At 46.2% G+C, this 27,806-nt stretch overlaps 1 protein-coding gene across 1 annotated transcript; it reads right to left on the bottom strand.

Annotated features, from left to right (window-relative positions):
• Window positions 1-4,666: 4,666 nt before the first annotated feature.
• LOC123138686 (BURP domain-containing protein 13-like) lies at window positions 4,667-26,504 on the bottom strand. The gene is made up of 3 exons (XM_044558612.1): window positions 25,903-26,504; window positions 5,536-5,600; window positions 4,667-5,457 (listed from the first exon to the last, which is right to left on the bottom strand). Exons 1-3 carry the CDS (start codon window positions 26,502-26,504, stop codon window positions 4,667-4,669), a joined length of 1,458 nt encoding a protein of 485 aa, XP_044414547.1.
• Window positions 26,505-27,806: the final 1,302 nt, after the last annotated feature.

Genomic DNA, 27,806 nt, shown 5'->3' with positions numbered 1-27,806 from the left:
TAGCACTAGTTTATTTTTAGTAAATGCTTAGTTGAACTAGTTGAATTAATATATAGAACTACTTTATTTTAGTATATGCTTAGTTTGAACTAGTTGGAATAATATAACTAGTTTATTTTTAGTAAATGTTTAGTTGAACTAGTTGAATTAATATATTATATATATAACTAGTTTATTTTTAGTAAATGCTTAGTTGAACTAGTTGAATTAATATATAGAACTACTTTATTTTATTATATGCTTAGTTTGAACTAGTTGAATTAATATAACTAGTTTATTTTTAGTAAATGTTTATTTCAACTAGTTGAATTAATATATATATAGAACTAGTTTATTTTTACTAAATGCTTAGTTGAACTAGTTGCAATAAATAGTAATTGCTTATTTAAATTAATAGAAGTAGTTGAATTAATTGAATTAGTAAGTGATTAATGTTTCGCCTAATGTGAACATAGGAAATGTCGTCTGACGACGGAAAAAAATTAATTATGTGCAAGTACTGTGAAGACCAGCGCGGCCAGTGCGACAGAAATTTCCTTGTTGATGGTAGGCGATTCAACATCAAGCTGGATGAGACTTTCGAATTCGATACAGTAAGTCACAACGACAAGTCTGTTTTCGTAGTTAAGCATGACTTATATATGCTTCATTTGCCTGACTTATAATTTTTAATTTTCACTATTCTACTAGTGCATCCCGTGCCATGCAAGAATTTTTGTCTTGGATAAGATAGATTTCAAAGATATGAAAACTATGGAGGTAAAGAGAGCTTACCTGAAAATTGAGCATGATGGTTATACTTTCAACGTCAAAGTATAAAATACACACACGTACACCTATTTTCAATGCAAAACTTGGCAAGCACTATGCAAGGCTTATGCATTTGAGCCTGGTATGGTTATCACCTTTGATATTCGTCCGGAAGATGATATTGGAGGTAATAGAGACATATGGGTCGATGTACAGACGCCTCCAGTTCTACCATTATGTGAGTTCTTCTCAACTTTATTTTTGTCTTTGATATTGCTTATTCAAAAATAAATGACAACTAATTTTTATTGACAGCTTATCTCCATTCAATCAAACATGTCTGGCGCTTGGTAGACAGGACCTACTACTGTCCCGAAGCTGAACTAAACTGCGAGGAGATAAGTCATTATGTTTCATGGCTTGAGGATCTTCATACTATCAAGACAAATTTTTTTCCTGCACTTAAAAATGTTAGTACTCAAAACGTGCGACCAATAGTGATGGTATTGAACTACGGTCACATCTATTTAGGAATGATGATAAGATATTTACTATTTGTCCTCAGTGCATATTTTGCATACATAATTTTTTTGCTAAACTTTCATTACTAAGTATATTAATTAAGTACTATACAATGTTCTTCAACAGGGACTCCCGATGACAGTTGTGCCTCAGGGGATCGAGACTAAAGGTCAGATGTCAATTGTTAGCTTACGGCCAAGATATCCTGCATTGCACATGAATGCATTCAGGATTTCTAGAAGCGATGAATGCTTAATAGTGAAAGATTGGAGGAAAATTGTTAATGATCGCAGAGAAGTACTAGGGGGCAGCAATGAGAAGCGCAGCCCACGATTAGGAGACAGGTTCATCGGCATGCTCCAGTATGATCAATCAGGAGAGCTATACATGTTCTATGCTATTTTACCAGAGAGAGAGTAGCTAGCAGGAGTGATTTAGCTAGTTCTTCATGCTGCTCTTAATTAGTACTTGTCATTTCATGTCCGTGTTCTTTGTTCTGAACTTAAGTGATTTGTTTTTGTGGTGTTATATATGAACGCTTATAATATCATGACAATCATGTTGAACTCGATCGATAATATTTTTGCTTCTGGTACAAGTGAATGTTTCTTCTTTAAGCTAGTAGTGCTGGTGGTGATTAGATAGCTAGTTAATTATTATATCATTTAATGAAAGAAACCGCAGATTAGTTTCAGCTGGATGAATCCTACCTAGCTAAGTGATCAAGTATATGTCATATCCGTATATATTATAGTTGATCAAGTATAATATGGATATGGCATATACTCTAGCTAGCTAGCTATAGAGATATCCAATAATGCATCCAGTCGAAACTAATCCGCAGTACTTTCACCTAATGATTTAACAACTCATTATAATGTAAAACAATCACTAAATTAAATTGAAAACACAAAATTAAAGAAAAATTAAAAAAACACCCAAACATTTAGTACCGGTTGGTGTTACCAACCGGTACTAATGCCCTCCACGCAAACGGGCCTGGCTCGTGCCACATGGTGGCACTTTAGCGCCGGTTCGTGACGAATCGGTACTAAAGGCCGGGGACCTATAGTCCCCACTCTTTAGTGCCGGTTGGCGAACCGGCACTAAAGCCCGTTACGAACCGGCACTAAAGGCCGATTCTGCACTAGTGCATGTTCGGTAAAGCATCTCCTAGTGCAGATCAACAGGATGTTAGAGCAGTTTTAAATGTCACTTTGCAAGTTTTTGAGGAGAAATATTTGGGTCTCCCCACACCGGATGGCCGCATGTCTAAAGGCCGGTTCCAGAATTTGCAAGTCAGTCTCACGAAAAGGTTCTTACAGTGGGGAGATGGATGTCTTGCGCAACCCGGCTGAGAGGTACTAATTAAGTCTGTTGCCCAAGCACTCCCTACATACATCATGAGTGTGTTTAAGCTTCCATATTCAGTTTGTGATGACTTGACAAGGATGGTCAGAAACTTTTATTGGGGTTCTAAAAGAGGCCGTAGGAAAGTACACTAGAAGGCATGGGAGCTTCTGCTTCAACCTAAATGCAAAGGGGGCTTGGGTTTCCGAGACTTCTGACTCTTTAACCAAGCTCTTCCGGCCCGTCAAGCCTGGCGACTCATTGATAGGTCGAACAACTTGTGTGCACGTTTATTGAAAGCCAAGTATTACCCGGAAGGTAAACTGGAGGATATTGTCTTCCCAAGCAATGCTTCGCCGTCTTGGCAAGGAATAATGCATGGACTAGAACTCTTAAAGAAAGGGCTTGTGTGTAGGGGTGGCAATGGGGCGAGTATTAGAGTGTGGAGAGACAACTGGATACCGAGAACTTACTCTTTCAAACCAGTGACTTCACAAGGACGTTGCCGCATTCGTTATGTCTCCGAACTGCTTAGTGGTAATGGTTCATGGAATGTAGACTTGTTGAGGAACTATTTTCTGCCGTGTGATGTGGATGAAATTTTGAAAATCAGAGCTTCACCGAGACTGGAGGAGGACACATTGGCTTGGGGGCCTGGGAGACTTGGTATTTTTTCAGTTAAAAGTTCTTATGATTTTGCCTTCGAGGAATCATTCAGGGACAATGCTATAGCTTCAAGCTCGATCCCAGATGGACGAAGACCTGTTTGGAAGCTCATATGGTCTGTTGAAGTACCACCTACTATCCGAAATTTTGCTTGGCGAGTTGTCACAGATTCTCTACCCACCAGGAGAAATAAGCATAAGAGAACATTTGAGACAACAAACCTTTGCCCAGTCTGCAGTATGGAACCGGAGGATAATTTCCATCCACTATGTCAGTGTCCTAGAGCGCGCGAGCTTTGGAAGTATATGGCAGAGGTTTGGAGTTTACCAGATGTTGACCAGGTTTGTAATATTGGGAATGAATGGTTGTTCAAAGTGTTGGAACCTCTTATGGATATTGAAAGGAGCATGCTTCTTATGACACTCTGCCGCTGTTGGTATATTCACAATGAGATAGTGCATCAGAAGAGTCCGCCTCCTCTTGATGTTTCCAGGAAGTTTCTTGTCAACTACCTCGAGTCCCTGATTGCTATAAAGATGAACTCCAACATGGATCCAATAAAAGGAAAAACCGTTGTCTCCTACGATCGCTGCTTACTAAAACATCCAGCTCAGGGTGGGACACCCACACCTCCATGGGCGCCACCACCTGTTGGCAGGGTGAAATTGAACTCTGAGGGATCTTTTGCCCCGGATTGTGCAGGAGCAGGCATGGTACTGTGAGATTCCCAGGGAGTGATCATTTTCTCAGCGTGCAGGAATTTTTTTCTCATGTCGTGAAGCATTGGAGGCGAAGTTGAGCGCATGTATGGAAGGTTTATCACTAGCGATTCAGAGAAGCGATTCAGAGAAGTGATCTTCCGGTTATTGTGGAAATGGATTCTCTTGTAGCTGTGAAGATGATCCAAGGCAGAGAACAAGATAGATCCATTTATGCTTCTTTAGTTAAAGAGATTAGATATCTCAGTTCCCTTCGTGAGGTTTGTATTACTCATGTGAGCCGTCTACAAAACAAAGTTAGCGATAGTTTAGCAAATTTTGCTCGCTCTGAGGGTAGGACCATGACTTGGTTAGGATCGGGGCCCTCTATTGCGTTGAGTTGGCTCTTGCTGATTGTAACTTTGTTGTTTGAGTAATACACATTTTCATTCGCAAAAAAAAAAGAAACATTTGGAGGCACAATATATAACAATTTATTCGAACACGTTCACAAAACATAAACTCGATACAAAATGTCTTGCGCGTGCTCGGCCACAACACTTTAGATTCAGACAAGAGGAAAAGAGCCTTGGTATGAACCTCGCACTCCCTGCACGCTACTAATTATTGGCCATGGTACTAGACGGGAATGGCATAGATTGTTCGTACGTCGTAGCTGCCTAGTACGGTTTGGTCGCCTTCTTGCCAATGCCAAACACCGGATTGGCGTAGGGCATGAAGTGGCACACCGGCGTTCCAGGGTGTGTACGTAGCACCTCGAACGCCGGATGAGCCGGGTTCCACTTGGACGTGTCAAAGTGGCAGAATGCTAACAACTTGGCTGTCGGGCCCCCGCCGACGAGTCCCCGGAGCGAGACCACGTAGCCCTTGTCCGTGAGCCCGGCCGTCATGTGACACTGGTAGACGCGGTAGGGGAATGGCATCTTGTGGCAGCCGACGAAGTAGTCACCATGGAGCTTGGTGACCGCCTGGACCTCGTACAGCTGACGTGGCAGGCCGCCGCCGGCCGGGAGCACCGACGTGGCCATCCACATACCATGGTCACCACCGGTGGAGCGACCAATTAGCATGTTCATGGCGCTCCGCACGGCGCTCTCCAGCGACGTGGTGCAGACCCTAAGCTCGCCGACGTGCGGCGGCGACTGGCACAGGCTCAGTGTTTTCGCCACGTGGGATGCCTGGGCGGAGCCTGTTGGGATGTTGAAGGTGGTGAGGACGGCGCTTAGGTTTGCGAAGGGGACCTTCTCGGCGAGGTCGTGTGGGAGGATGGGCGGCTCAGCTTCTGCAGGGAAGGACATAGTCATGGTGCTGCCCGGACGCAGCTGTGCCTCGTAGAAGAAGATGCCCGTCGGTGCCGCCAAGCTCGCCGTGCACATGCCGGTCCAAGCACCGCACAAACTGATGCTGGGGAATGCAGGGTAGCGCACCACTCGAGGCGCATCATCGATGCCTGGACAACACGGCAGACATTTTTACGAACTCGTGTCAACATGACATGGTTACTCATATCTAAGCAAAAGTGACGTACCTTTCTGCACAAGGTCTGCGATGGCCTCTGGCATCGGCGTGCCCCGGAGGGCCTGCTGCTGAAATCTGAGATGGACTCTAGGCCCATATTGCAATTTCTGAAAAATCTCTAAGGGCCCATGTGGGTTATATGGCACTAGGTGTGGTGGAAAGTTTAGTCCCACCGCGAAAGTGGAAGGAGAGTTGTAGTGGTTTATAAGGGTTTCTCTTCTACATGCTATTGGAGCTTGAGAATAGAAGAGGCCCTCGCGCACTCCTCCTCCGCCGCCCGCCTCGCCACGATGCGGGATTGAGCCGAGCCGAGCTCACACCTACGCGCTTATTTTTGCCAGTCACTAACGGAGAGTTTTCTGACAGCTGGGCCACGATCTGAGACGTCGGATCGTGGGCTCTTGTCTCCTAACCCTAGCCGCCACGAACAGATCACATCTGCTCACGCGCACGCCCACCATTGTTCCTTTGCTGCTGCTGCCGCCGGTGACTCCATCCCGTCCGCTACGTACACGGTCGACGGGAGAGCAGGTCTCCGAAACCACGCCCTTCTGGTTCCTGTACGGGGTAAGGGGCGAATAGGTTTTTGGGCAGCGATTACGCGACTGCTCGCTTCCGATCGTCTACTTCCTCTACGTCCGCGTCGCCTTCATCATCACCATGTCCACCGACGCCGACCGTGCCGCCGCCGAGAAAGCTGAAGCCGACAAGAAGGTCGCCGAGGACGCCGCTGCTGCCACCAAAGCCGCGGCCTCTGCGTGGCCTACTGGAGGGTATAACTCGTTTATCCCGCTCCTGATTATTTTCATATTAGCAGTACTAGCAGTATGTGTAGATTTGTCTACTGTTTGCTTAGTACGTGCATGTTTAGATCAGAGTCAGTACGTCATCAACTTAGTCAATGCCATGCTAGCGATTTACTCATGGATTAATTTAATCGAAAAATTGCCTATTTACTCAGCAATCCAAAAACCTATTATGTGTAGGAATTTCTCGGCAAGTGGCTTTGCCGCTGCACTGAAACCGGATAAGTTTACCGGTACATACTTCAAGCGTTGGCAGACTAAGACCACGTTATGGCTCACGGCTATGAACGTGTTCTGGGTCACCGGTCTCTCCACGGGAATGATTGCTCCTGAACAGGAGAAGGCGTTCAAGGAGGCTACCGTTGTGTTTCTCGGAGCAGTTCTTAGCGTGATCGGAGATAAACTGGTCGACGCATATTTACATGTGCATGTCGCCAAGGACTTGTGGGAGGCGCTCGAATCTAAATTCGGGGCCGCCGATGCAGGGAGCGAGATGTATATTATAGAGCAGTTCCACGATTACAAGATGGTTGAAAACCGTCCTATATTGGAGCAGGCTCATGAGATAATATGCATTGTTAAGGAACTTGAGCTTCTCAAGTGCGAGTTACCGGGCAAGTTTGTCGCGGGCTGCATAATCGCTAAGCTCCCTAATTTCTGGAGGAACTTTGCCACCACTCTGAAACATCAGAGGCGTGAATTATCTGTGGAGGATGTCATTGGCCATCTGAGTGTTGAGCAGAATTCGAGGGCCAAAGACTCGCACGGAAAAGGGGCCGAAGGGACTTCTGTTGCCAACATGGTGAACCAGAAGAACTTCAACTCCCACAAGCCCAAGGGAAAGAACGGTGTCCAACACAATACTGACTTTAAGAAGAAGGGTAAGAAGACCTTCAAGAAGAAGAAGAAGTATGAGGGCTGCTTTACTTGTGGTTCGGTTGAACATTGGGCCAACAAGTGCCCAAACAAGTACAAGAAGTCAGGAAAGGACTCCAAGTCAGTCAACATGATTGTGGGCAACAATGAGAATGGTGCATCTGGGTACGGTAATTTATTTACTGTTTTTTCAGCGTTTCAACCCAACGATTGGTGGGTGGACATAGGTGCAGGTGTTCATGTGTGTGCTGACATTTCATTGTTCACTTCTTACCAGGTCACAGGTCACGGGTCCGTATTGATGGGGAATGGCGCGAGTGCTTCTGTTCATGGTGTTGGCACGGTCGATCTGAAGTTTACTTCGGGAAGGATCGTGCAGCTGAAGAACGTGCAGCATGTCCCCGCCATCAAGAAGAACCTCGTTAGTGGTTCCCTTCTATGTAGAGAAGGGTTTAAGTTGGTTTTCGAGTCTAATAAATTAGTTGTTACAAAATATGGACTCTTTGTTGGAAAAGGTTATGAGAGCGGAGGGATGTTCCGCCTTTCCCTCGCAGATTTTTGAAATAAAGTCGTGAACCATATTCATTCGAATGTTAATGAATCTGAAGTTTGGCATTCACGTCTTTGTCACATTAGTTTTGGTGTTATGACGCGGCTAGCCAAGTTGGATTTAATCCCGAGTTTCACTTTAGCCAAAGGTTCTAAGTGCCTTTTATGTGTGCAAGCTAAGCAACCTCGCACGCCTCATAAGGCCGCGGAGGAGAGACACCTAGCACCATTAGAACTCATACATTCTGATCTTTGCGAGATGAATGGTGTGTTGACTAAAGGTGGAAAGAGATACTTCATGACATTGATAGATGATTCCACTAGATATTGCTATGTGTATCTGTTAAATACTAAAGATGAGGCTCTACACTACTTTAAAATCTATAAGGCAGAAGTTGAAAATCAACTTGAAAAGAAAATTAAACGAGTCCGGTCAGATCGTGGTGGAGAGTACTTCTCGAGTGAGTTTGATTCCTTCTATGCGGAATACGGCATTATTCATGAGAGGACGCCTCCCTATTCACCCCAGTCAAACGGGGTTGCCGAGCGGAAAAACCGTACTCTAACTGATTTGTTTAACGCCATGTTAGATACATCGGGTTTATCCAAGGCATGGTGGGGGGAGGCTATATCGACGGCATGTCATGTCCTGAATAAAGTTCCAACAAAGGATAGTGAGATCACTCCCTATGAGAAATGGGCAAAGAGAAGGACGACACTCTCGTACTTGCGCACTTGGGGCTGTTTGGCGAAAGTCAACGTGCCGATCCCCAAAAAGCGTAAGCTTGGACATAAGACCGTGGACTGCATTAATTTGGGCTACGCTAAGAACAGCATTGGCTATAGATTTCTAGTAGTGAAATATGAGGTACCTGACCAGAAGATCGGTACAATTATGGAGTCTAAGGATGCTACATTCTTTGAGGATATTTTTCCTATGAGAGATATGCAAAGCACTTCTAGACAGGAAACTGAGGAGACTCCTGAACCTGCCATCCCTATGGAATATTATGAACAAACACATGATGAAAATCCCGAGGAGGATGACGAGGAAACCCTTGGTAGGCGCAAGAGACAAAGGACTGCAAAGACCTTTGGTGATGATTTCTTCGTGTACCTCGTGGATGATACTCCCACTTCTATTTCAGAAGCGTATGCCTCTCCAAAAGCTGACTACTGGAAGGATGCGGTCCGTAGCGAGATGGATTCCATCATGGCTAACGGGACATGGGAGATCAATGACCGTCCCTATGGTTGCAAACCACTAGGATGTAAGTGAGTGTTCAAAAAGAAGCTTAGGCCCGATGGTACGATTGAAAAGTACAAGGCTAGGCTTGTGGCCAAGGGCTATGACCAGCAAGAAGAGGAAGATTTCTTTGATACTTATTCACCCGTGGCTAGACTGACCACCATTCGAGTATTACTCTCGTTGGCGGCCTCACATGGTCTTCTCGTCCATCAGATGGATGTTAAGACGGCTTTTCTAAATGGGGAGCTAAAGGAGGAAATCTACATGCAACAGCCTGATGGCTTTGTGATAGATGGTCAGGAAAGAAAGGTGTGTAGGTTGATAAAATCTTTATATGGCCTGAAACAAGCACCTAAGCAATGGCATGATAAGTTTAATATAACTCTGACATCTGTTGGTTTCGTTGTTAATGAGGCTGACAAATGTGTATACTATCGCCATGGTGGGGGCGAAGGAGTTATACTGTGCTTGTATGTTGATGACATACTGATATTCGGAACAAACCTCAAAGTCATTGAGGAGGTCAAATCGTTTCTATCTCAGAACTTTGAGATGAAAGACCTTGGTGTGGCTGATGTTATCTTGAACATCAAGCTACTGAGAGATAATGAGGGTGGGATCACACTTCTGCAATCCCATTACATTGAGAAGGTGTTGAGTCGCTTTGGATATTCGGACTGCACACCATCTCAAACACCATATGATCCTAGCGTATTGATTCGAAAGTCCAAAGGCATGGCTAAAGATCAATTGAGATACTCTCAAATCATTGGTTCACTGATGTACCTAGCGAGCGCAACGAGGCCTGACATCGCGTTTGCTGTGAGCAAACTGAGCCGGTTTGTTTCCAAACCGGGTGATGTACATTGGCATGCTGTTGAGAGAGTTATGCGCTATCTGAAAGGTACTATGAACTATGGACTTCACTATACCGGATACCCGTCGGTACTTGAAGGGTATAGTGATGCGAATTGGATCTCTGATGCTGATGAGATGAAGGCCACAACTGGGTATATGTTTACTCTTGGAGGTGGCGCTGTTTCCTGGAAGTCTTGCAAGCAAACGATCTTAATGAGATCGACAATGGAAGCAGAATTAACGGCATTAGACACATCTGGTGTTGAAGCGAGATGGCTTCGAGATCTTTTGATGGACTTGCCATTGGTTGATAAACCGGTTCCGGCTATCCTTATGAACTGTGACAATCAGACTGTCATCACCAAGGTGAAGAGTTCAAAGGACAACATGAAGTCCACCAAACACATAAGAATGAGATTAAAAGCTGTCAGAAAATTAAGAAACTCCGGAGTGATAGCGTTGGACTATGTCCATACGGCTAAGAATCTGGCAGATCCCTTTACAAAAGGGCTATCACGTGTTGTGATAGATAATGCATCGAGGGAGATGGGTATGAGACCCACATGAGTTGCCATGGTGGTAACCCAACCTATGTGATCGGAGATCCCGTGAACTAGGACCTGGGAAAACAAGCCAGTGGTGAACTGAGGAGAGTAACTATACTAACCCACTTCGTTGGAGATGCAATACTCTCGATACTGTATGGTAGGATGACTACGGTCTCAATGTGTTCCAAAGCTTATAAAAGCAAGATGCTATCCTACAGAGCGATCTTTGGAGGAACACACCTATATGAGCCCGACTGCTGGTCACAGTCTATGAGATTGGGGTGATCTCTAGTAAGCTCATGAATAGGCCAGGAGTGTGACTTATATGCTCCACCCGAGGGGTCAGCCTTCGGCAGCCTAGTACTAGTAAGACATGTAGTGAAACTTCTTTACGCCAAACTGACAATTCAAGGCATAGTCCATTGTTCAGTTGTGAAGGAGTGTAGCCACTTGTTCTAGGTGAAGTTCAACCTTAACAGGTCTTTACTGAAACACTGGTATATCGAAACAGCAATTGGAACAGAGGACATAATGGGCCCTCGAGATCTGGTGGGGGATTGCTGAAATCTGAGATGGGCTCTAGGCCCATATTGCAATTTCTGAAAAATCTCTAAGGGCCCATGTGGGTTATATGGCACTAGGTGTGGTGGGAAGTTTAGTCCCACCCCGGAAGTGGAAGGAGAGTTGGAGTGGTTTATAAGGGTTTCTCTTCTACATGCTATTGGAGCTTGAGAATAGAAGAGGCCCTCGCGCACTCCTCCTCCGCCGCCCGCCTCGCCACGCCACGCCTCGTCACGACGCGACGCGACGCGGGTTGCGGGATTGAGCCGAGCCGAGCTCACACCTACGCGCTTATTTTTGCCAGTCACTAACGGAGAGTTTTCTGACAGCTGGGCCACGATCTGAGACGTCGGATCGTGGGCTGTCACGGACTCGGACGTGGGTCGAGCCCACGTCTCTCCACGCGGCTGCGCCTATAAGTATGCGGTGTCTCCTAACCCTAGCCACCACGAACAGATCACATCTGCTCACGCGCACGCCCACCATCGTTCCTTTGCTGCTGCTGCCGCCGGTGACTCCATCCCGTCCACCACGTACACGGTCGACGGGATAGTAGGTCTCCGAAACCACGCCCTTCTGGTTCCTGTACGGGGTAAGGGGCGAATAGGTTTTTGGGCAGCGATTACGCGACTGCTCGCTTCCGATCGTCTACTTCCTCTACGTCCGCGTCGCCTTCATCATCACCATGTCCACCGACGCCGACCGTGCCGCCACCGAGAAAGCTGAAGCCGACAAGAAGGTCGCCGAGGACGCCGCTGCTGCCACCAAAGCCGCGGCCTCTGCGTGGCCTACTGGAGGGTATAACTCGTTTATCCCGCTCCTGATTATTTTCATATTAGCAGTACTAGCAGTATGTGTAGATTTGTCTACTGTTTGCTTAGTACGTGCATGTTTAGATCAGAGTCAGTACGTCATCAACTTAGTCAATGCCATGCTAGCGATTTACTCATGGATTAATTTAATCGAGAAATTGCCTATTTACTCAACAATCCAAAAACCTATTATGTGTAGGAATTTCTCGGCAAGTGGCTTTGCCGCTGCACTGAAACCGGATAAGTTTACCGGTACATACTTCAAGCGTTGGCAGACTAAGACCACGTTATGGCTCACGGCTATGAACGTGTTCTGGGTCACCGGTGTCTCCACGGGAACGATTGCTCCTGAACAGGAGAAGGCGTTCAAGGAGGCTACCGTTGTGTTTCTCGAAGCAGTTCTTAGCGTGATCGGAGATAAACTGGTCGACGCATATTTACATGTGCATGTCGCCAAGGACTTGTGGGAGGCGCTCGAATCTAAATTCGGGGCCGCCGATGCAGGGAGCGAGATGTATATTATAGAGCAGTTCAACGATTACAAGATGGTTGAAATCCATCCTGTATTGGAGCAGGCTCATGAGATAATATGCATTGTTAAGGAACTTGAGCTTCTCAAGTGCGAGTTACCGGGCAAGTTTGTCGCGGGCTGCATAATCGCTAAGCTCCCTAATTCCTGGAGGAACTTTGCCACCACTCTGAAACATCAGAGGCGTGAATTCTCTGTGGAGGATGTCATTGGCCATCTGAGTGTTGAGCAGAATTCGAGGGCAAAAGACTCGCACGGAAAAGGGGCCGAAGGGACTTCTGTTGCCAACATGGTGAACCAGAAGAACTTCAACTCCCACAAGCCCAAGGGAAAGAACGGTGTCCAACACAATACCGACTTTAAGAAGAAGGGTAAGAAGACCTTCAAGAAGAACAAGAAGGACGAGGGCTGCTTTACTTGTGGTTCGGTTGAACATTGGGCCAACAAATGCCCAAACAAGTACAAGAAGTCAGGACAGGACTCCAAGTCTGTCAACATGATTGTGGGCAACAATGAGAATGGTGCATCTGGGTACGGTAATTTATTTACTGTTTTTTCAGCGTTTCAACCCAACGATTGGTGGGTGGACATAGGTGCAGGTGTTCATGTGTGTGCTGACATTTCATTGTTCACTTCTTACCAGGTCACAGGTCACGGGTCCGTATTGATGGGGAATGGCGTGAGTGCTTCTGTTCATGGTGTTGGCACGGTCGATCTGAAGTTTACTTCGGGAAGGATCATGCAGCTGAAGAACGTGCATCATGTCCCCGCCATCAAGAAGAACCTCGTTAGTGGTTCCCTTCTATGTAGAGAAGGGTTTAAGTTGGTTTTCGAGTCTAATAAATTAGTTGTTACAAAATATGGACTCTTTGTTGGAAAAGGTTATGAGAGCGGAGGGATGTTCCGCCTTTCCCTCGCAGATTTTTGTAATAAAGTCGTGAACCATATTCATTCGAATGTTAATGAATCTGAAGTTTGGCATTCACGTCTTTGTCACATTAGTTTTGGTGTTATGATGCGGCTAGCCAAGTTGGATTTAATCCCGAGTTTCACTTTAGCCAAAGGTTCTAAGTGCCTTTCATGTGTGCAAGCTAAGCAACCTCGCAAGCCTCATAAGGCCGCGGAGGAGAGACACCTGGCACCATTAGAACTCATACATTCTGATCTTTGCGAGATGAATGGTGTGTTGACTAAAGGTGGAAAGAGATACTTCATGACATTGATAGATGATTCCACTAGATATTGCTATGTGTATCTGTTAAATACTAAAGATGAGGCTCTACACTACTTTAAAATCTATAAGGCAGAAGTTGAAAATCAACTTGAAAAGAAAATTAAACGATTCCGGTCAGATCGTGGTGGAGAGTACTTCTCGAGTGAGTTTGATTCCTTCTGTGCGGAACACGGCATTATTCATGAGAGGACGCCTCCCTATTCACCCCAGTCAAACGGGGTTGCCGAGCGGAAAAACCGTACTCTAACTGATTTGGTTAACGCCATGTTAGATACATCGGGTTTATCCAAGGCATGGTGGGGGGAGGCTATATTGACGGCATGTCATGTCCTGAATAAAGTTCCGACAAAGGATAGTGAGATCACTCCCTATGAGAAATGGGCAAAGAGAAGGACGACACTCTCGTACTTGCGCACTTGGGGCTGTTTGGCGAAAGTCAACGTGCCGATCCCCAAAAAGCGTTAGCTTGGACATAAGACCGTGGACTGCATTAATTTGGGCTACGCTAAGAACAGCGTTGGCTATAGATTTCTAGTAGTGAAATATGAGGTACCTGACCAGAAGATCGGTACAATTATGGAGTCTAAGGATGCTACATTCTTTGAGGATATTTTTCCTATGAGAGATATGCAAAGCACTTCTAGACAGGAATCTGAGGAGACTCCTGAACCTGCCATCCCTATGGAATATTATGAACAAACACATGATGAAAATCCCGAGGAGGATGACGAGGAAACCCTTGGTAGGGGCAAGAGACAAAGGACTGCAAAGACCTTTGGTGATGATTTCTTCGTGTACCTCGTGGATGATACTCCCACTTCTATTTCAGAAGCGTATGCCTCTCCAGAAGCTGACTACTGGAAGGATGCGGTCCGTAGCGAGATGGATTCCATCATGGCTAACGGGACATGGGAGATCACTGACCGTCCCTATGGTTGCAAACCACTGGGATGTAAGTGGGTGTTCAAAAAGAAGCTTAGGCCCGATGGTACGATTGAAAAGTACAAGGCTAGGCTTGTGGCCAAGGGCTATGACCAGCAAGAAGAGGAAGATTTCTTTGATACTTATTCACCTGTGGCTAGACTGACCACCATTCGAGTATTACTCTCGTTGGCGGCCTCACATGGTCTTCTCGTCCATCAGATGGATGTTAAGACGGCTTTTCTAAATGGAGAGCTAAAGGAGGAAATCTACATGCAACAGCCTGATGGCTTTGTGATAGATGGTCAGGAAAGAAAGGTGTGTAGGTTGATAAAATCTTTATATGGCCTGAAACAAGCACCTAAGTAATGGCATGATAAGTTTAATACAACTCTGACATCTGTTGGTTTCGTTGTTAATGAGGCTGACAAATGTGTATACTATCGCCATGGTGGGGGCGAAGGAGTTATACTGTGCTTGTATGTTGATGACATACTGATATTCGGAACAAACCTCAAAGTCATTGAGGAGGTCAAATCGTTTCTATCTCAGAACTTTGAGATGAAAGACCTTGGTGTGGCTGATGTTATCTTGAACATCAAGCTACTGAGAGATAATGAGGGTGGGATCACACTTCTGCAATCCTATTACATTGAGAAGGTGTTGAGTCACTTTGGATATTCGGACTGCACACCATCTCAAACACCATATGATCCTAGCGTATTGATTCGAAAGTCCAAAGGCATGGCTAAAGATCAATTGAGATACTCTCAAATCATTGGTTCACTGATGTACCTAGCGAGCGCAACGAGGCCTGACATCGCGTTTGCTGTGAGCAAACTGAGCCGGTTTGTTTCCAAACCGGGTGATGTACATTGGCATGCTGTTGAGAGAGTTATGCGCTATCTGAAAGGTACTATGAACTATGGACTTCACTATACCGGATACCTGTCGGTACTTGAAGGGTATAGTGATGCGAATTGGATCTCTGATGCTGATGAGATGAAGGCCACAACTGGGTATATGTTTACTCTTGGAGGTGGCGCTGTTTCCTGGAAGTCTTGCAAGCAAACGATCTTAACGAGATCGACAATGGAAGCAGAATTAACAGCATTAGACACATCTGGTGTTGAAGCGAGATGGCTTCGAGATCTTTTGATGGACTTGCCATTGGTTGATAAACCAGTTCTGGCTATCCTTATGAACTGTGACAATCAGACTGTCATCACCAAGGTGAAGAGTTCAAAGGACAACATGAAGTCCACCAAACACATAAGAATGAGATTAAAAGCTGTCAGAAAATTAAGAAACTCCGGAGTGATAGCGTTGGACTATGTCCATACGGCTAAGAATCTGGCAGATCCCTTTACAAAAGGGCTATCACGTGTTGTGATAGATAATGCATCGAGGGAGATGGGTATGAGACCCACATGAGTTGCCATGGTGGTAACCCAACCTATGTGATCGGAGATCCCGTGAACTAGGACCTGGGAAAACAAGCCAGTGGTGAACTGAGGAGAGTAACTATACTAACCCACTCTGTTGGAGATGCAATACTCTCGATACTGTATGGTAGGATGACTACGGTCTCAATGTGTTCCAAAGCTTATAAAAGCAAGATGCTATCCTACAGAGCGATCTTTGGAGGAACACACCTATATGAGCCCGACTGCTGGTCACAGTCTATGAGATTGGGGTGATCTCTAGTAAGCTCATGAATAGGCCAGGAGTGTGACTTATATGCTCCACCCGAGGGGTCAGCCTTCGGCAGCCTAGTACTAGTAAGACATGTAGTGAAACTTCTTTACGCCAAACTGACAATTCAAGGCATAGTCCATTGTTCAGTTGTGAAGGAGTGTAGCCACTTGTTCTAGGTGAAGTTCAACCTTAACAGGTCTTTACTGAAACACTGGTATATCGAAACAGCAATTGGAACAGAGGACATAATGGGCCCTCGAGATCTGGTGGGGGATTGCTGAAATCTGAGATGGGCTCTAGGCCCATATTGGAATTTCTGAAAAATCTCTAAGGGCCCATGTGGGTTATATGGCACTAGGTGTGGTGGGAAGTTTAGTCCCACCCCGGAAGTGGAAGGAGAGTTGGAGTGGTTTATAAGGGTTTCTCTTCTACATGCTATTGGAGCTTGAGAATAGAAGAGGCCCTCGTGCACTCCTCCTCCACCGCCCGCCTCGCCATGCCACGCCTCATCACGACGCGCCGTGGGTTGCGGGAGTGAGCCGAGCCGAGCTCACACCTACGCGCTTATTTTTGCCAGTCACTAACGGAGAGTTTTCTGACAGCTGGGCCACGATCTGAGACGTCGGATCGTGGGCTGTCACGGACTCGGACGTGGGTCGAGCCCACGTCTCTCCACGCGGCTGCGCCTATAAGTATACGGTGTCTCCTAACCCTAGCCGCCACGAACAGATCACATCTGCTCACGCGCACGCCCACCATCGTTCCTTTGCTGCTGCTGCCGCCGGTGACTCCATCCCGTCCGCCACGTACACGGTCGACGGGAGAGCAGGTCTCCGAAACCACGCCCTTCTGGTTCCTGTACGGGGTAAGGGGCGAATAGGTTTTTGGGCAGCGATTACGCGACTGCTCGCTTCCGATCATCAACTTCCTCTACGTTCGCGTCGCCTTCATCATCACCATGTCCACCGACGCCGACCGTGCCGCCGCCGAGAAAGCTGAAGCCGACAAGAAGGTCGCCGAGGACGCCACTGCTGCCACCAAAGCCGCGGCCTCTGCGTGGCCTACTGGAGGGTATAACTCGTTTATCCCGCTCCTGATTATTTTCATATTAGCAGTACTAGCAGTATGTGTAGATTTGTCTACTGTTTGCTTAGTACGTGCATGTTTAGATCAGAGTCAGTACGTCATCAACTTAGTCAATGCCATGCTAGCGATTTACTCATGGATTAATTTAATCGAGAAATTGCCTATTTACTCAACAATCCAAAAACCTATTATGTGTAGGAATTTCTCGGCAAGTGGCTTTGCCGCTGCACTGAAACCGGATAAGTTTACCGGTACATACTTCAAGCGTTGGCAGACTAAGACCACGTTATGGCTCACGGCTATGAACGTGTTCTGGGTCACCGCTGTCTCCACGGGAACGATTGCTCCTGAACAGGAGAAGGCGTTCAAGGAGGCTACCGTTGTGTTTCTCGGAGCAGTTCTTAGCGTGATCGGAGATAAACTGGTCGACGCATATTTACATGTGCATGTCGCCAAGGACTTGTGGGAGGCGCTCGAATCTAAATTCGGGGCCGCCGATGCAGGGAGCGAGATGTATATTATAGAGCAGTTCCACGATTACAAGATGGTTGAAAACCATCCTGTATTGGAGCAGGCTCATGAGATAATATGCATTGTTAAGGAACTTGAGCTTCTCAAGTGCGAGTTACCGGGCAAGTTTGTCGCGGGCTGCATAATCGCTAAGCTCCCTAATTCCTGGAGGAACTTTGCCACCACTCTGAAACATCAGAGGTGTGAATTCTCTGTGGAGTTTGTCATTGGCCATCTGAGTGTTGAGCAGAATTCGAGGGCAAAAGACTCGCACGGAAAAGGGGCCGAAGGGACTTCTGTTGCCAACATGGTGAACCAGAAGAACTTCAACTCCCACAAGCCCAAGGGAAAGAACGGTGTCCAACACAATACCGACTTTAAGAAGAAGGGTAAGAAGACCTTCAAGAAGAAGAAGAAGGACGAGGGCTGCTTTACTTGTGGTTCGGTTGAACATTGGGCCAACAAGTGCCCAAACAAGTACAAGAAGTCAGGACAGGACTCCAAGTCTGTCAACATGATTGTGGGCAACAATGAGAATGGTGCATCTGGGTACGGTAATTTATTTACTGTTTTTTCAGTGTTTCAACCCAACGATTGGTGTGTGGACACAGGTGCAGGTGTTCATGTGTGTGCTGACATTTCATTGTTCACTTCTTACCAGGTCACAGGTCACGGGTCCGTATTGATGGGGAATGGCGCGAGTGCTTCTGTTCATGGTGTTGGCACGGTCGATGTGAAGTTTACTTCGGGAATGATCGTGCAGCTGAAGAACGTGCAGCATGTCCCCGCCATCAAGAAGAACCTCGTTAGTGGCTCCCTTCTATGTAGAGAAGGGTGTAAGTTGGTTTTCGAGTCTAATAAATTAGTTGTTACAAAATATGGACTCTTTGTTGGAAAAGGTTATGAGAGCGGAGGGATGTTCCGCCTTTCCCTCGCAGATTTTTGTAATAAAGTCGTGAACCATATTCATTCGAATGTTAATGAATCTGAAGTTTGGCATTCACGTCTTTGTCACATTAGTTTTGGTGTTATGACGCGGCTAGCCAAGTTGGATTTAATCCCGAGTTTCACTTTAGCCAAAGGTTCTAAGTGCCTTTCATGTGTGCAAGCTAAGCAACCTCGCAAGCCTCATAAGGCCGCGGAGAAGAGACACATGGCACCATTAGAACTCATACATTCTGATCTTTGCGAGATGAATGGTGTGTTGACTAAAGGTGGAAAGAGATACTTCATGACATTGATAGATGATTCCACTAGATATTGCTATGTGTATCTGTTAAATACTAAAGATGAGGCTCTACACTACTTTAAAATCTATAAGGCAGAAGTTGAAAATCAACTTGAAAAGAAAATTAAACGATTCCGGTCAGATCGTGGTGGAGAGTACTTCTCGAGTGAGTTTGATTCCTTCTGTGCGGAACACGGCATTATTCATGAGAGGACGCCTCCCTATTCACCCCAGTCAAACGGGGTTGCCGAGCGGAAAAACCGTACTCTAACTGATTTGGTTAACGCCATGTTAGATACATCGGGTTTATCCAAGGCATGGTGGGGGGAGGCTATATTGACGGCATGTCATGTCCTGAATAAAGTTCTGACAAAGGATAGTGAGATCACTCCCTATGAGAAATGGGCAAAGAGAAGGACGACACTCTCGTACTTGCGCACTTGGGGCTGTTTGGCGAAAGTCAACGTGCCGATCCCCAAAAAGCGTAAGCTTGGACATAAGACCGTGGACTGCATTAATTTGGGCTACGCTAAGAACAGCGTTGGCTATAGATTTCTAGTAGTGAAATATGAGGTACCTGACCAGAAGATCGGTACAATTATGGAGTCTAAGGATGCTACATTCTTTGAGGATATTTGTCCTATGAGAGATATGCAAAGCACTTCTAGACAGGAATCTGAGGAGACTCCTGAACCTTCCATCCCTATGGAATATTATGAACAAACACATGATGAAAATCCCGAGGAGGATGACGAGGAAACCCTTGGTAGGGGCAAGAGACAAAGGACTGCAAAGACCTTTGGTGATGATTTCTTCGTGTACCTCGTGGATGATACTCCCACTTCTATTTCAGAAGCGTATGCCTCTCCAGAAGCTGACTACTGGAAGGATGCGGTCTGTAGCGAGATGGATTCCATCATGGCTAACGGGACATGGGAGATCACTGACCGTCCCTATGGTTGCAAACCACTGGGATGTAAGTGGGTGTTCAAAAAGAAGCTTAGGCCCGATGGTACGATTGAAAAGTACAAGGCTAGGCTTGTGGCCAAGGGCTATGACTAGCAAGAAGAGGAAGGTTTCTTTGATACTTATTCACCTGTGGCTAGACTGACCACCATTCGAGTATTACTCTCGTTGGCGGCCTCACATGGTCTTCTCGTCCATCAGATGGATGTTAAGACGGCTTTTCTAAATGGAGAGCTAAAGGAGGAAATCTACATGCAACAGCCTGATGGCTTTGTGATAGATGGTCAGGAAAGAAAGGTGTGTAGGTTGATAAAATCTTTATATGGCCTGAAACAAGCACCTAAGCAATGGCATGATAAGTTTAATACAACTCTGACATCTGTTGGTTTCGTTGTTAATGAGGCTGACAAATGTGTATACTATCGCCATGGTGGGGGCGAAGGAGTTATACTGTGCTTGTATGTTGATGACATACTGATATTCGGAACAAACCTCAAAGTCATTGAGGAGGTCAAATCATTTCTATCTCAGAACTTTGAGATGAAAGACCTTGGTGTGGCTGATGTTATCTTGAACATCAAGCTACTGAGAGATAATGAGGGTGGGATCACACTTCTGCAATCCCATTACATTGAGAAGGTGTTGAGTCACTTTGGATATTCGGACTGCACACCATCTCAAACACCATATGATCCTAGCGTATTGATTCGAAAGTCCAAAGGCATGGCTAAAGATCAATTGAGATACTCTCAAATCATTGGTTCACTGATGTACCTAGCGAGCGCAACGAGGCCTGACATCGCGTTTGCTGTGAGCAAACTGAGCCGGTTTGTTTCCAAACCGGGTGATGTACATTGGCATGCTGTTGAGAGAGTTATGCGCTATCTGAAAGGTACTATGAACTATGGACTTCACTATACCGAATACCCGTCGGTACTTGAAGGGTATAGTGATGCGAATTGGATCTCTGATGCTGATGAGATGAAGGCCACAACTGGGTATATGTTTACTCTTGGAGGTGGCGCTGTTTCCTGGAAGTCTTGCAAGCAAACGATCTTAACGAGATCGACAATGGAAGCAGAATTAACGGCATTAGACACATCTGGTGTTGAAGCGAGATGGCTTCGAGATCTTTTGATGGACTTGCCATTGGTTGATAAACCGGTTCCGGCTATCCTTATGAACCGTGACAATCAGACTGTCATCACCAAGGTGAAGAGTTCAAAGGACAACATGAAGTCCACCAAACACATAAGAATGAGATTAAAAGCTGTCAGAAAATTAAGAAACACCGGAGTGATAGCGTTGGACTATGTCCATACGGCTAAGAATCTAGTAGATCCCTTTACAAAAGGGCTATCACGTGTTGTGATAGATAATGCATCGAGGGAGATGGGTATGAGACCCACATGAGTTGCCATGGTGGTAACCCAACCTATGTGATCGGAGATCTCGTGAACTAGGACCTGGGAAAACAAGCCAGTGGTGAACTGAGGAGAGTAACTATACTAACCCACTCCGTTGGAGATGCAATACTCTCGATACTGTATGGTAGGATGACTACGGTCTCAATGTGTTCCAAAGCTTATAAAAGCAAGATGCTATCCTATAGAGCGATCTTTGGAGGAACACACCTATATGAGCCCGACTGTTGGTCACAGTCTATGAGATTGGGGTGATCTCTAGTAAGCTCATGAATAGGCCAGGAGTGTGACTTATATGCTCCACCCGAGGGGTCAGCCTTCGGCAGCCTAGTACTAGTAAGACATGTAGTGAAACTTCTTTACGCCAAACTAACAATTCAAGGCATAGTCCATTGTTCAGTTGTGAAGGAGTGTAGCCACTTGTTCTAGGTGAAGTTCAACCTTAACAGGTCTTTACTGAAACACTGGTATATCGAAACAGCAATTGGAACAGAGGACATAATGGGCCCTCGAGATCTGGTGGGGATTGCTGAAATCTGAGATGGGCTCTAGGCCTATATTGCAATTTCTGAAAAATCTCTAAGGGCCCATGTGGGTTATATGGCACTAGGTGTGGTGGGACGTTTAGTCCCACCCCGGAAGTGGAAGGAGAGTTGGAGTGGTTTATAAGGGTTTCTCTTCTACATGCTATTGGAGCTTGATAATAGAAGAGGCCCTCGCGCACTCCTCCTCCGCCGCCCGCCTCGCCACGCCACGCCTCGTCACGACGCGACGCGACGCGACGCGGGTTGCGGGATTGAGCCGAGCCGAGCTCACACCTACGCGCTTATTTTTGCCAATCACTAACGGAGAGTTTTCTGACAGCTGGGCCACGATCTGAGACGTCGGATCGTGGGCTGACTCGGACGTGGGTCGAGCCCACGTCTCTCCACGCGGCTGCGCCTATAAGTATGCGGTGTCTCCTAACCCTAGCCGCCACGAACAGATCACATCTGCTCACGCGCACGCCCACCATCGTTCCTTTGCTGCTGCTGCCGCCGGTGACTCCATCCCGTCCGCCACGTACACGGTCGACGGGAGAGCAGGTCTCCGAAACCACGCCCTTCTGGTTCCTGTACGGGGTAAGGGGCGAATAGGTTTTTGGGCAGCGATTACGCGACTGCTCGCTTCCGATCGTCTACTTCCTCTACGTCCGCGTCGCCTTCATCATCACCATGTCCACCGACGCCGACCGTGCCGCCGCCGAGAAAGCTGAAGCCGACAAGAAGGTCGCCGAGGACGCCGCTGCTGCCACCAAAGCCGCGGCCTCTGCGTGGCCTACTGGAGGGTATAACTCGTTTATCCCGCTCCTGATTATTTTCATATTAGCAGTACTAGCAGTATGTGTAGATTTGTCTACTGTTTGCTTAGTACATGCATGTTTATATCAGAGTCAGTACGTCATCAACTTAGTCAATGCCATGCTAGCGATTTACTCATGGATTAATTTAATCGAGAAATTGCCTATTTACTCAACACCTGCTGCCAAAAGCTGCTCATGGCGGGAGTGCCGGCGGCCACCACGATCAGAAAGACCAAAGCACAACGGTACATGTCTCGATCAATATTGGAGCCTGCTTTAATTGGGTGGTGGTTGCCTCCCGCTGGCCCGGTATATATACTCTGCTTGCTCACCGAAGACACGAACCTTTTTTTTACAAGGAAAATATATTAATATTATGGTGATACCAATTACACCCAACCTCTACAACAACGCAATGCCGTAAAGGCATAATGGATGCACACAGCCAAAAGACAACAAGAAGATGGAAAAAAGTAAAAACCAAAAAAATAGAGAAAGATCCCACTACAGCGATCAATTCCCTATAGCTGCAGCACGAATCACCACCTCGACACCGAAATCCAAATTCTCCAAAAGCGCCGCCTTCAAAAAGGAAACAGTACGCAGGCACCGTCATCCCCTGATTCTAGACCTTAAGTTTTCACCTTGAAAAAGATTTGCGCTCTCAAAATAATACCTTCAAGAAGGTCACGGCTAGGCACAATCAATTAAGGCCAGGACTTAGGTTTTCACCCTGAAAGCTAAGACTCTGTACACCACCTATGCTGCCACCCCCACTTGCCGATGCCGCTGCTACGAGTCACGAATCACCAAGCAAAGTCCTCGTCATCACAAAGACTCGATGCGCAAATACAAGGCCTCAGACCTCAGCCGCCATGACTTTCTTCGCCACTGTCTTCACCATAAAAATCAAAATACCGACGTGTCCCATAGTGTTAACAGATACCGAAGCTTCGCGTTACACCCTCCTGAAGCCACTCGGGCTGAGATAGGAGCGCACATGACAGAATCCCATCCGATCCAGTAAACTACATGCATGAAGCACTCAATGAAGATCTCCAGCGGAGCATTCCGGAACTAAGCAAGCCAAACCTGTCATCCCACCTCTAGCTCATACCGCATCGAGGACCAGCAAGTCTCATAACCCAGATGGCTAGATCCATACAGAAAAGCACATCGAGCAAATGACTGAAGGCGAGCAGATCCAGATCAGACGCCACCGGACGACCATGACTACTACTCCCTTCTGGACACGCCCCGTCAGACACAGAGCATCTATTAGAGCAAGTACAATAGATCCTTGTCAGCAGGCTGTAAGCCTTTCCAAGTCAGCAAAATCTCAGCTGAAGAAGAGAGAAAGGAGGAAAGAGAAGGAAGCCGGCGCTTCACTTATCGCCCGGCTATAGCTCAGTTCACGAGAGAAAAGGTGAGCATGCAAGCGGTAAAAGCTGGTGCTGCTTCCTCCGATCCAATCAGCTGCGTTTCCCTCCATTCCTTGCATGCAAACATTAATTGTTTTGGCCAGTGAAGTAGCCCGTCTACAGCCAGCACTAGTGTATGAGATTTCTTTTGTGAAAGCTATAGGTGACATGGCACCGGTATAGAGCCCGTAACCGGCTCTTCTATTAACCATGCTTTTAGGTGCAGCCGTCAGTGGACGCCACATGTAATCCGCAAGACTTGCGGCCGGATCTGGCTATCCAGCCACGGGCGCACATCGCAAGCAGCTACTCCCTCTGTAAACTAATATAAAAGTGTTTAGATAACTAAAATAGTAATCTAAACGCTTTTATATTAGTTTAGGGAGGGAGTAGATGGATCAGCACGGCAAAATAAAGATGCGATCGAACATTATAGCTGCCACAACTCGATGCCTTCTCTGTCTCTTTCTCTGAACGTTCTCTTGTTCTACCTTACTGGGACAAGAGTAGGGACGGAAAACGAGTTTCAAATCGTGTTACTTCTTTTATTTAAGCAACGACGTACACATTATTATGACCTGTTCTGATGTATTTTATCTATATAATCGTCGACGTTTTTGCATGATCAATCATAGCCGCCTAGGATAGTATACATAGGTTGAGATGTCCATTTCGGTGAAGACTGTTAGGACGTTCCTTTCACCCTATATTTTCAGGTCCTTTACAAGTCTATCTTTTTCAATTATTACAAAAATTTTCTGTTTGCATTATTATCATTGCATCTTCTCGGTGAGTTACTGATCTTAGTTTCTCACCCGAGTTCTTCTTTTAACTGTCCTGCCTTCTCAGTTTCCATGTGAGTAAGCAATTTTTTTTGCGAGAAAACTTTCAATCTATTCATCTTCAATCATGACAGTACAATGAACACCAGAAATAATAAATTTACATCCAGATCCGGAGACCACCTAGCGACGATTATAAGCACTGAAGCGAGGCGAAGACGCGTCGCCGTCATTGCCTCTCCCTCGCCGAAGCCGGGCAAAACTTGTTGTCGTAGATAGTCGAAAAGCCGTCGTGCCAAGGTCAAGAATCCAACCTGAAAACACATGATCGTAGACGAACTACAATCAGATCCTAGCAAATCCACCAAGGATAGATCCGCCGGAGACACACATCCACACGCCCACCAACGATGCTAGACACACTATTAAGACGTGGACTATGCAGGGAGAACATTATTTCATCTTCAGGAGCCGCCGCTATCTCGTCTTCCTGAGCAGAACACAAACCATAACAAAACACGAGAAACAACTGAAAACAGAGCCCTCCCGCGGGCAAGGGCTGAGATCCACCGCGCCGTGGCCGTAAGGTCACCGGAGATGAGGCGGACCGACGGCGACACCTAGAGGAGGGAAGGAATCCCTACACTTTTCTTCGGGAGGAGTTTTTTTCCGAAACGGAGGCAAAAGATTTGCCTCATCGATTAATTAAGAAGAAGAGAATTGCCTAGTTAATTAACAGAAAACCGGGCGAAAACCGATACATATAGACCACATGCGGACTACTCGCTAAGAACCAAACTCCATAACCCCACGATCAACCCGACAAATACACATAACATGTAACAATCATGAACCCTCACACTTCTATGCCTCAAAGAAACCCCCAACAAAACCAAGGTTGCATACATTAAACGCCACCAAATCCACGGAGATGGAGGACAATGGGACTGAGTATCCTCCATTAAGCAGCCGCTGACGCCTTACCAATGACACCACTCTTCTTGCCTATGGTCCTGAGAGCCTTCTTCACCTTCTTTATTTTGCCTGTAGAAACCTCCTCCGCTAGGAGGCAAGCAATCGCCTTGCCAGACCCAGGAGAAGCTACCTCCAAGGAGGCGAACAAGCGGCGAAGCTTTTTCAGAAAGACTACCTCGTCAATACGTGCCATCATAGCATCACGGTCAAAGATGGGCGACCGGATGGGCTTCGTCACCTCAGAATTAGGTGCCAAAGCACCTACCTCATCACCTGCAGACGCCACCTGGTCAACAACCACAGGTGAGAGAGCAATAGTAGCAGCCAAACCTCCACAGTCCACAAAGTCGGGTGTCTGAATGGGCTCCAACGACGGCGGAGAGGTCGCAATCGACATCACCAAGTTCCCTCCAAGCGGCCCCATCTCCTTAGAAAGCACCATCGAAATAGGCGAAGTAGGCTCCCCACAAACCTTCTGGAGCTCAGGCATAATCTGCAGCACCGGAGCCACGACCTCGACAACAACTTCACTCCCAGAAGCAATCGGCACGGCAGGCAACGGCAACAGACAGGATGTAGCACGAGGGGAGAGATCTCCATACATGCATGCTTCCCCATCGACAAAACCAACCTGAATCTCGAACAGCAAGGACACATCGGGCACAACCCCAATCTGAAGCTCAGGCAGCGAAGACACATCCGGCACCACCTCTAGTTTGGCAAGAGCGGCCTCCGCCCTCCCCAAAACATTCCCGGCTCGCACTAGGCAATCACGAAGCTTGGTGCGAAGCAGCTCGGTCTCCTTCGCCAACCCAACTTGCTCAGTCGAGATAGGTTGGAACTACACATCTGTCATGGAGACATCATCGATGGATGCAGGTGATGGACCAGGACATTGGAGTGGCGAAGCATGGGCATGCTTCTCAGCACGGCAGAAGCGGGCGATGTGGCCGGATCGAAGACAATCCGTGCATCGAATTGGAGTCAAACAGGCTAAATTGTGGGTTTACTAGTAAGAGTACGTGTGGCGTCTTTTTTCTTCAAACCAGTCGGTACGTACGCAATGTGAGTAAGCAATTGATTACCTTTTTGGACATTGTCGGTGTCCTCCTATTAGCAGCCCCGAACGTAATAAGAATATGGCAAGTGGGTGCATACTTCATTAATTGATTCGATCATGTCACCAATATTTTTCTAAAACATATGATAAATCGTCTTGCTCTTAGTCAAGGTATCTTCTGACTCATGTCGGCTTTAAAAACTAGTCAACTTACCCGCACATTTGCGTGGCTACCTTTGATACAATGTTGTACAAGTTAATTAAGACAATTCTCATTGATTTATATTACATCTTTATATTCACAAAAATGTTAAACTATTTTATTAAATGTTCAATTCAACATCAAGTATGAACGTTTTCTATCTTGATTATGTGAAAAAATTGTGAGAGTTTATGAAAAAATATGTTGATTATGTGAAAAAACATATTTTGCAAACCAATATAATTGTCTATCTCTTCTAAATATATCTATCTATCTATCTATCTATACCTATATTAATTTGTGACTTCCTAAAAATTCCTACGTTAATCAGTAATTAGGAACCGTTAATCTGGTGGGGTCAAGTTATTGCAGTGTAGATCAATCTATCTATACCTATAGTAGCTATACTAATTTGTGACTCCCTAAAAATTCCTACGTTAATCAGTAATTAGGAAACGTTAATCTGGTGGGGTCAAGTTACTACGGTGTAGATCAATGCCAAAATATCCCACGTTAAGAAAAAAAAACAGCCATTATGATGAAGTGGATGCCCTCTCTCCCAATCTCTCAGGCCTCTCTCCTTCCTCTCATCAGGGAAACAGAACAACTCTCCCGTTCCAGAAAGGCACCTAAATCAGCCTAAA

Source organism: Triticum aestivum, chromosome 6B (assembly GCF_018294505.1).
Source record: "Triticum aestivum cultivar Chinese Spring chromosome 6B, IWGSC CS RefSeq v2.1, whole genome shotgun sequence".
Lineage (NCBI taxonomy): Eukaryota > Viridiplantae > Streptophyta > Magnoliopsida > Poales > Poaceae > Triticum > Triticum aestivum.
Note: the sequence above shows the minus strand (reverse complement) of the source record. Positions and strands in the feature narration are given on the sequence as shown.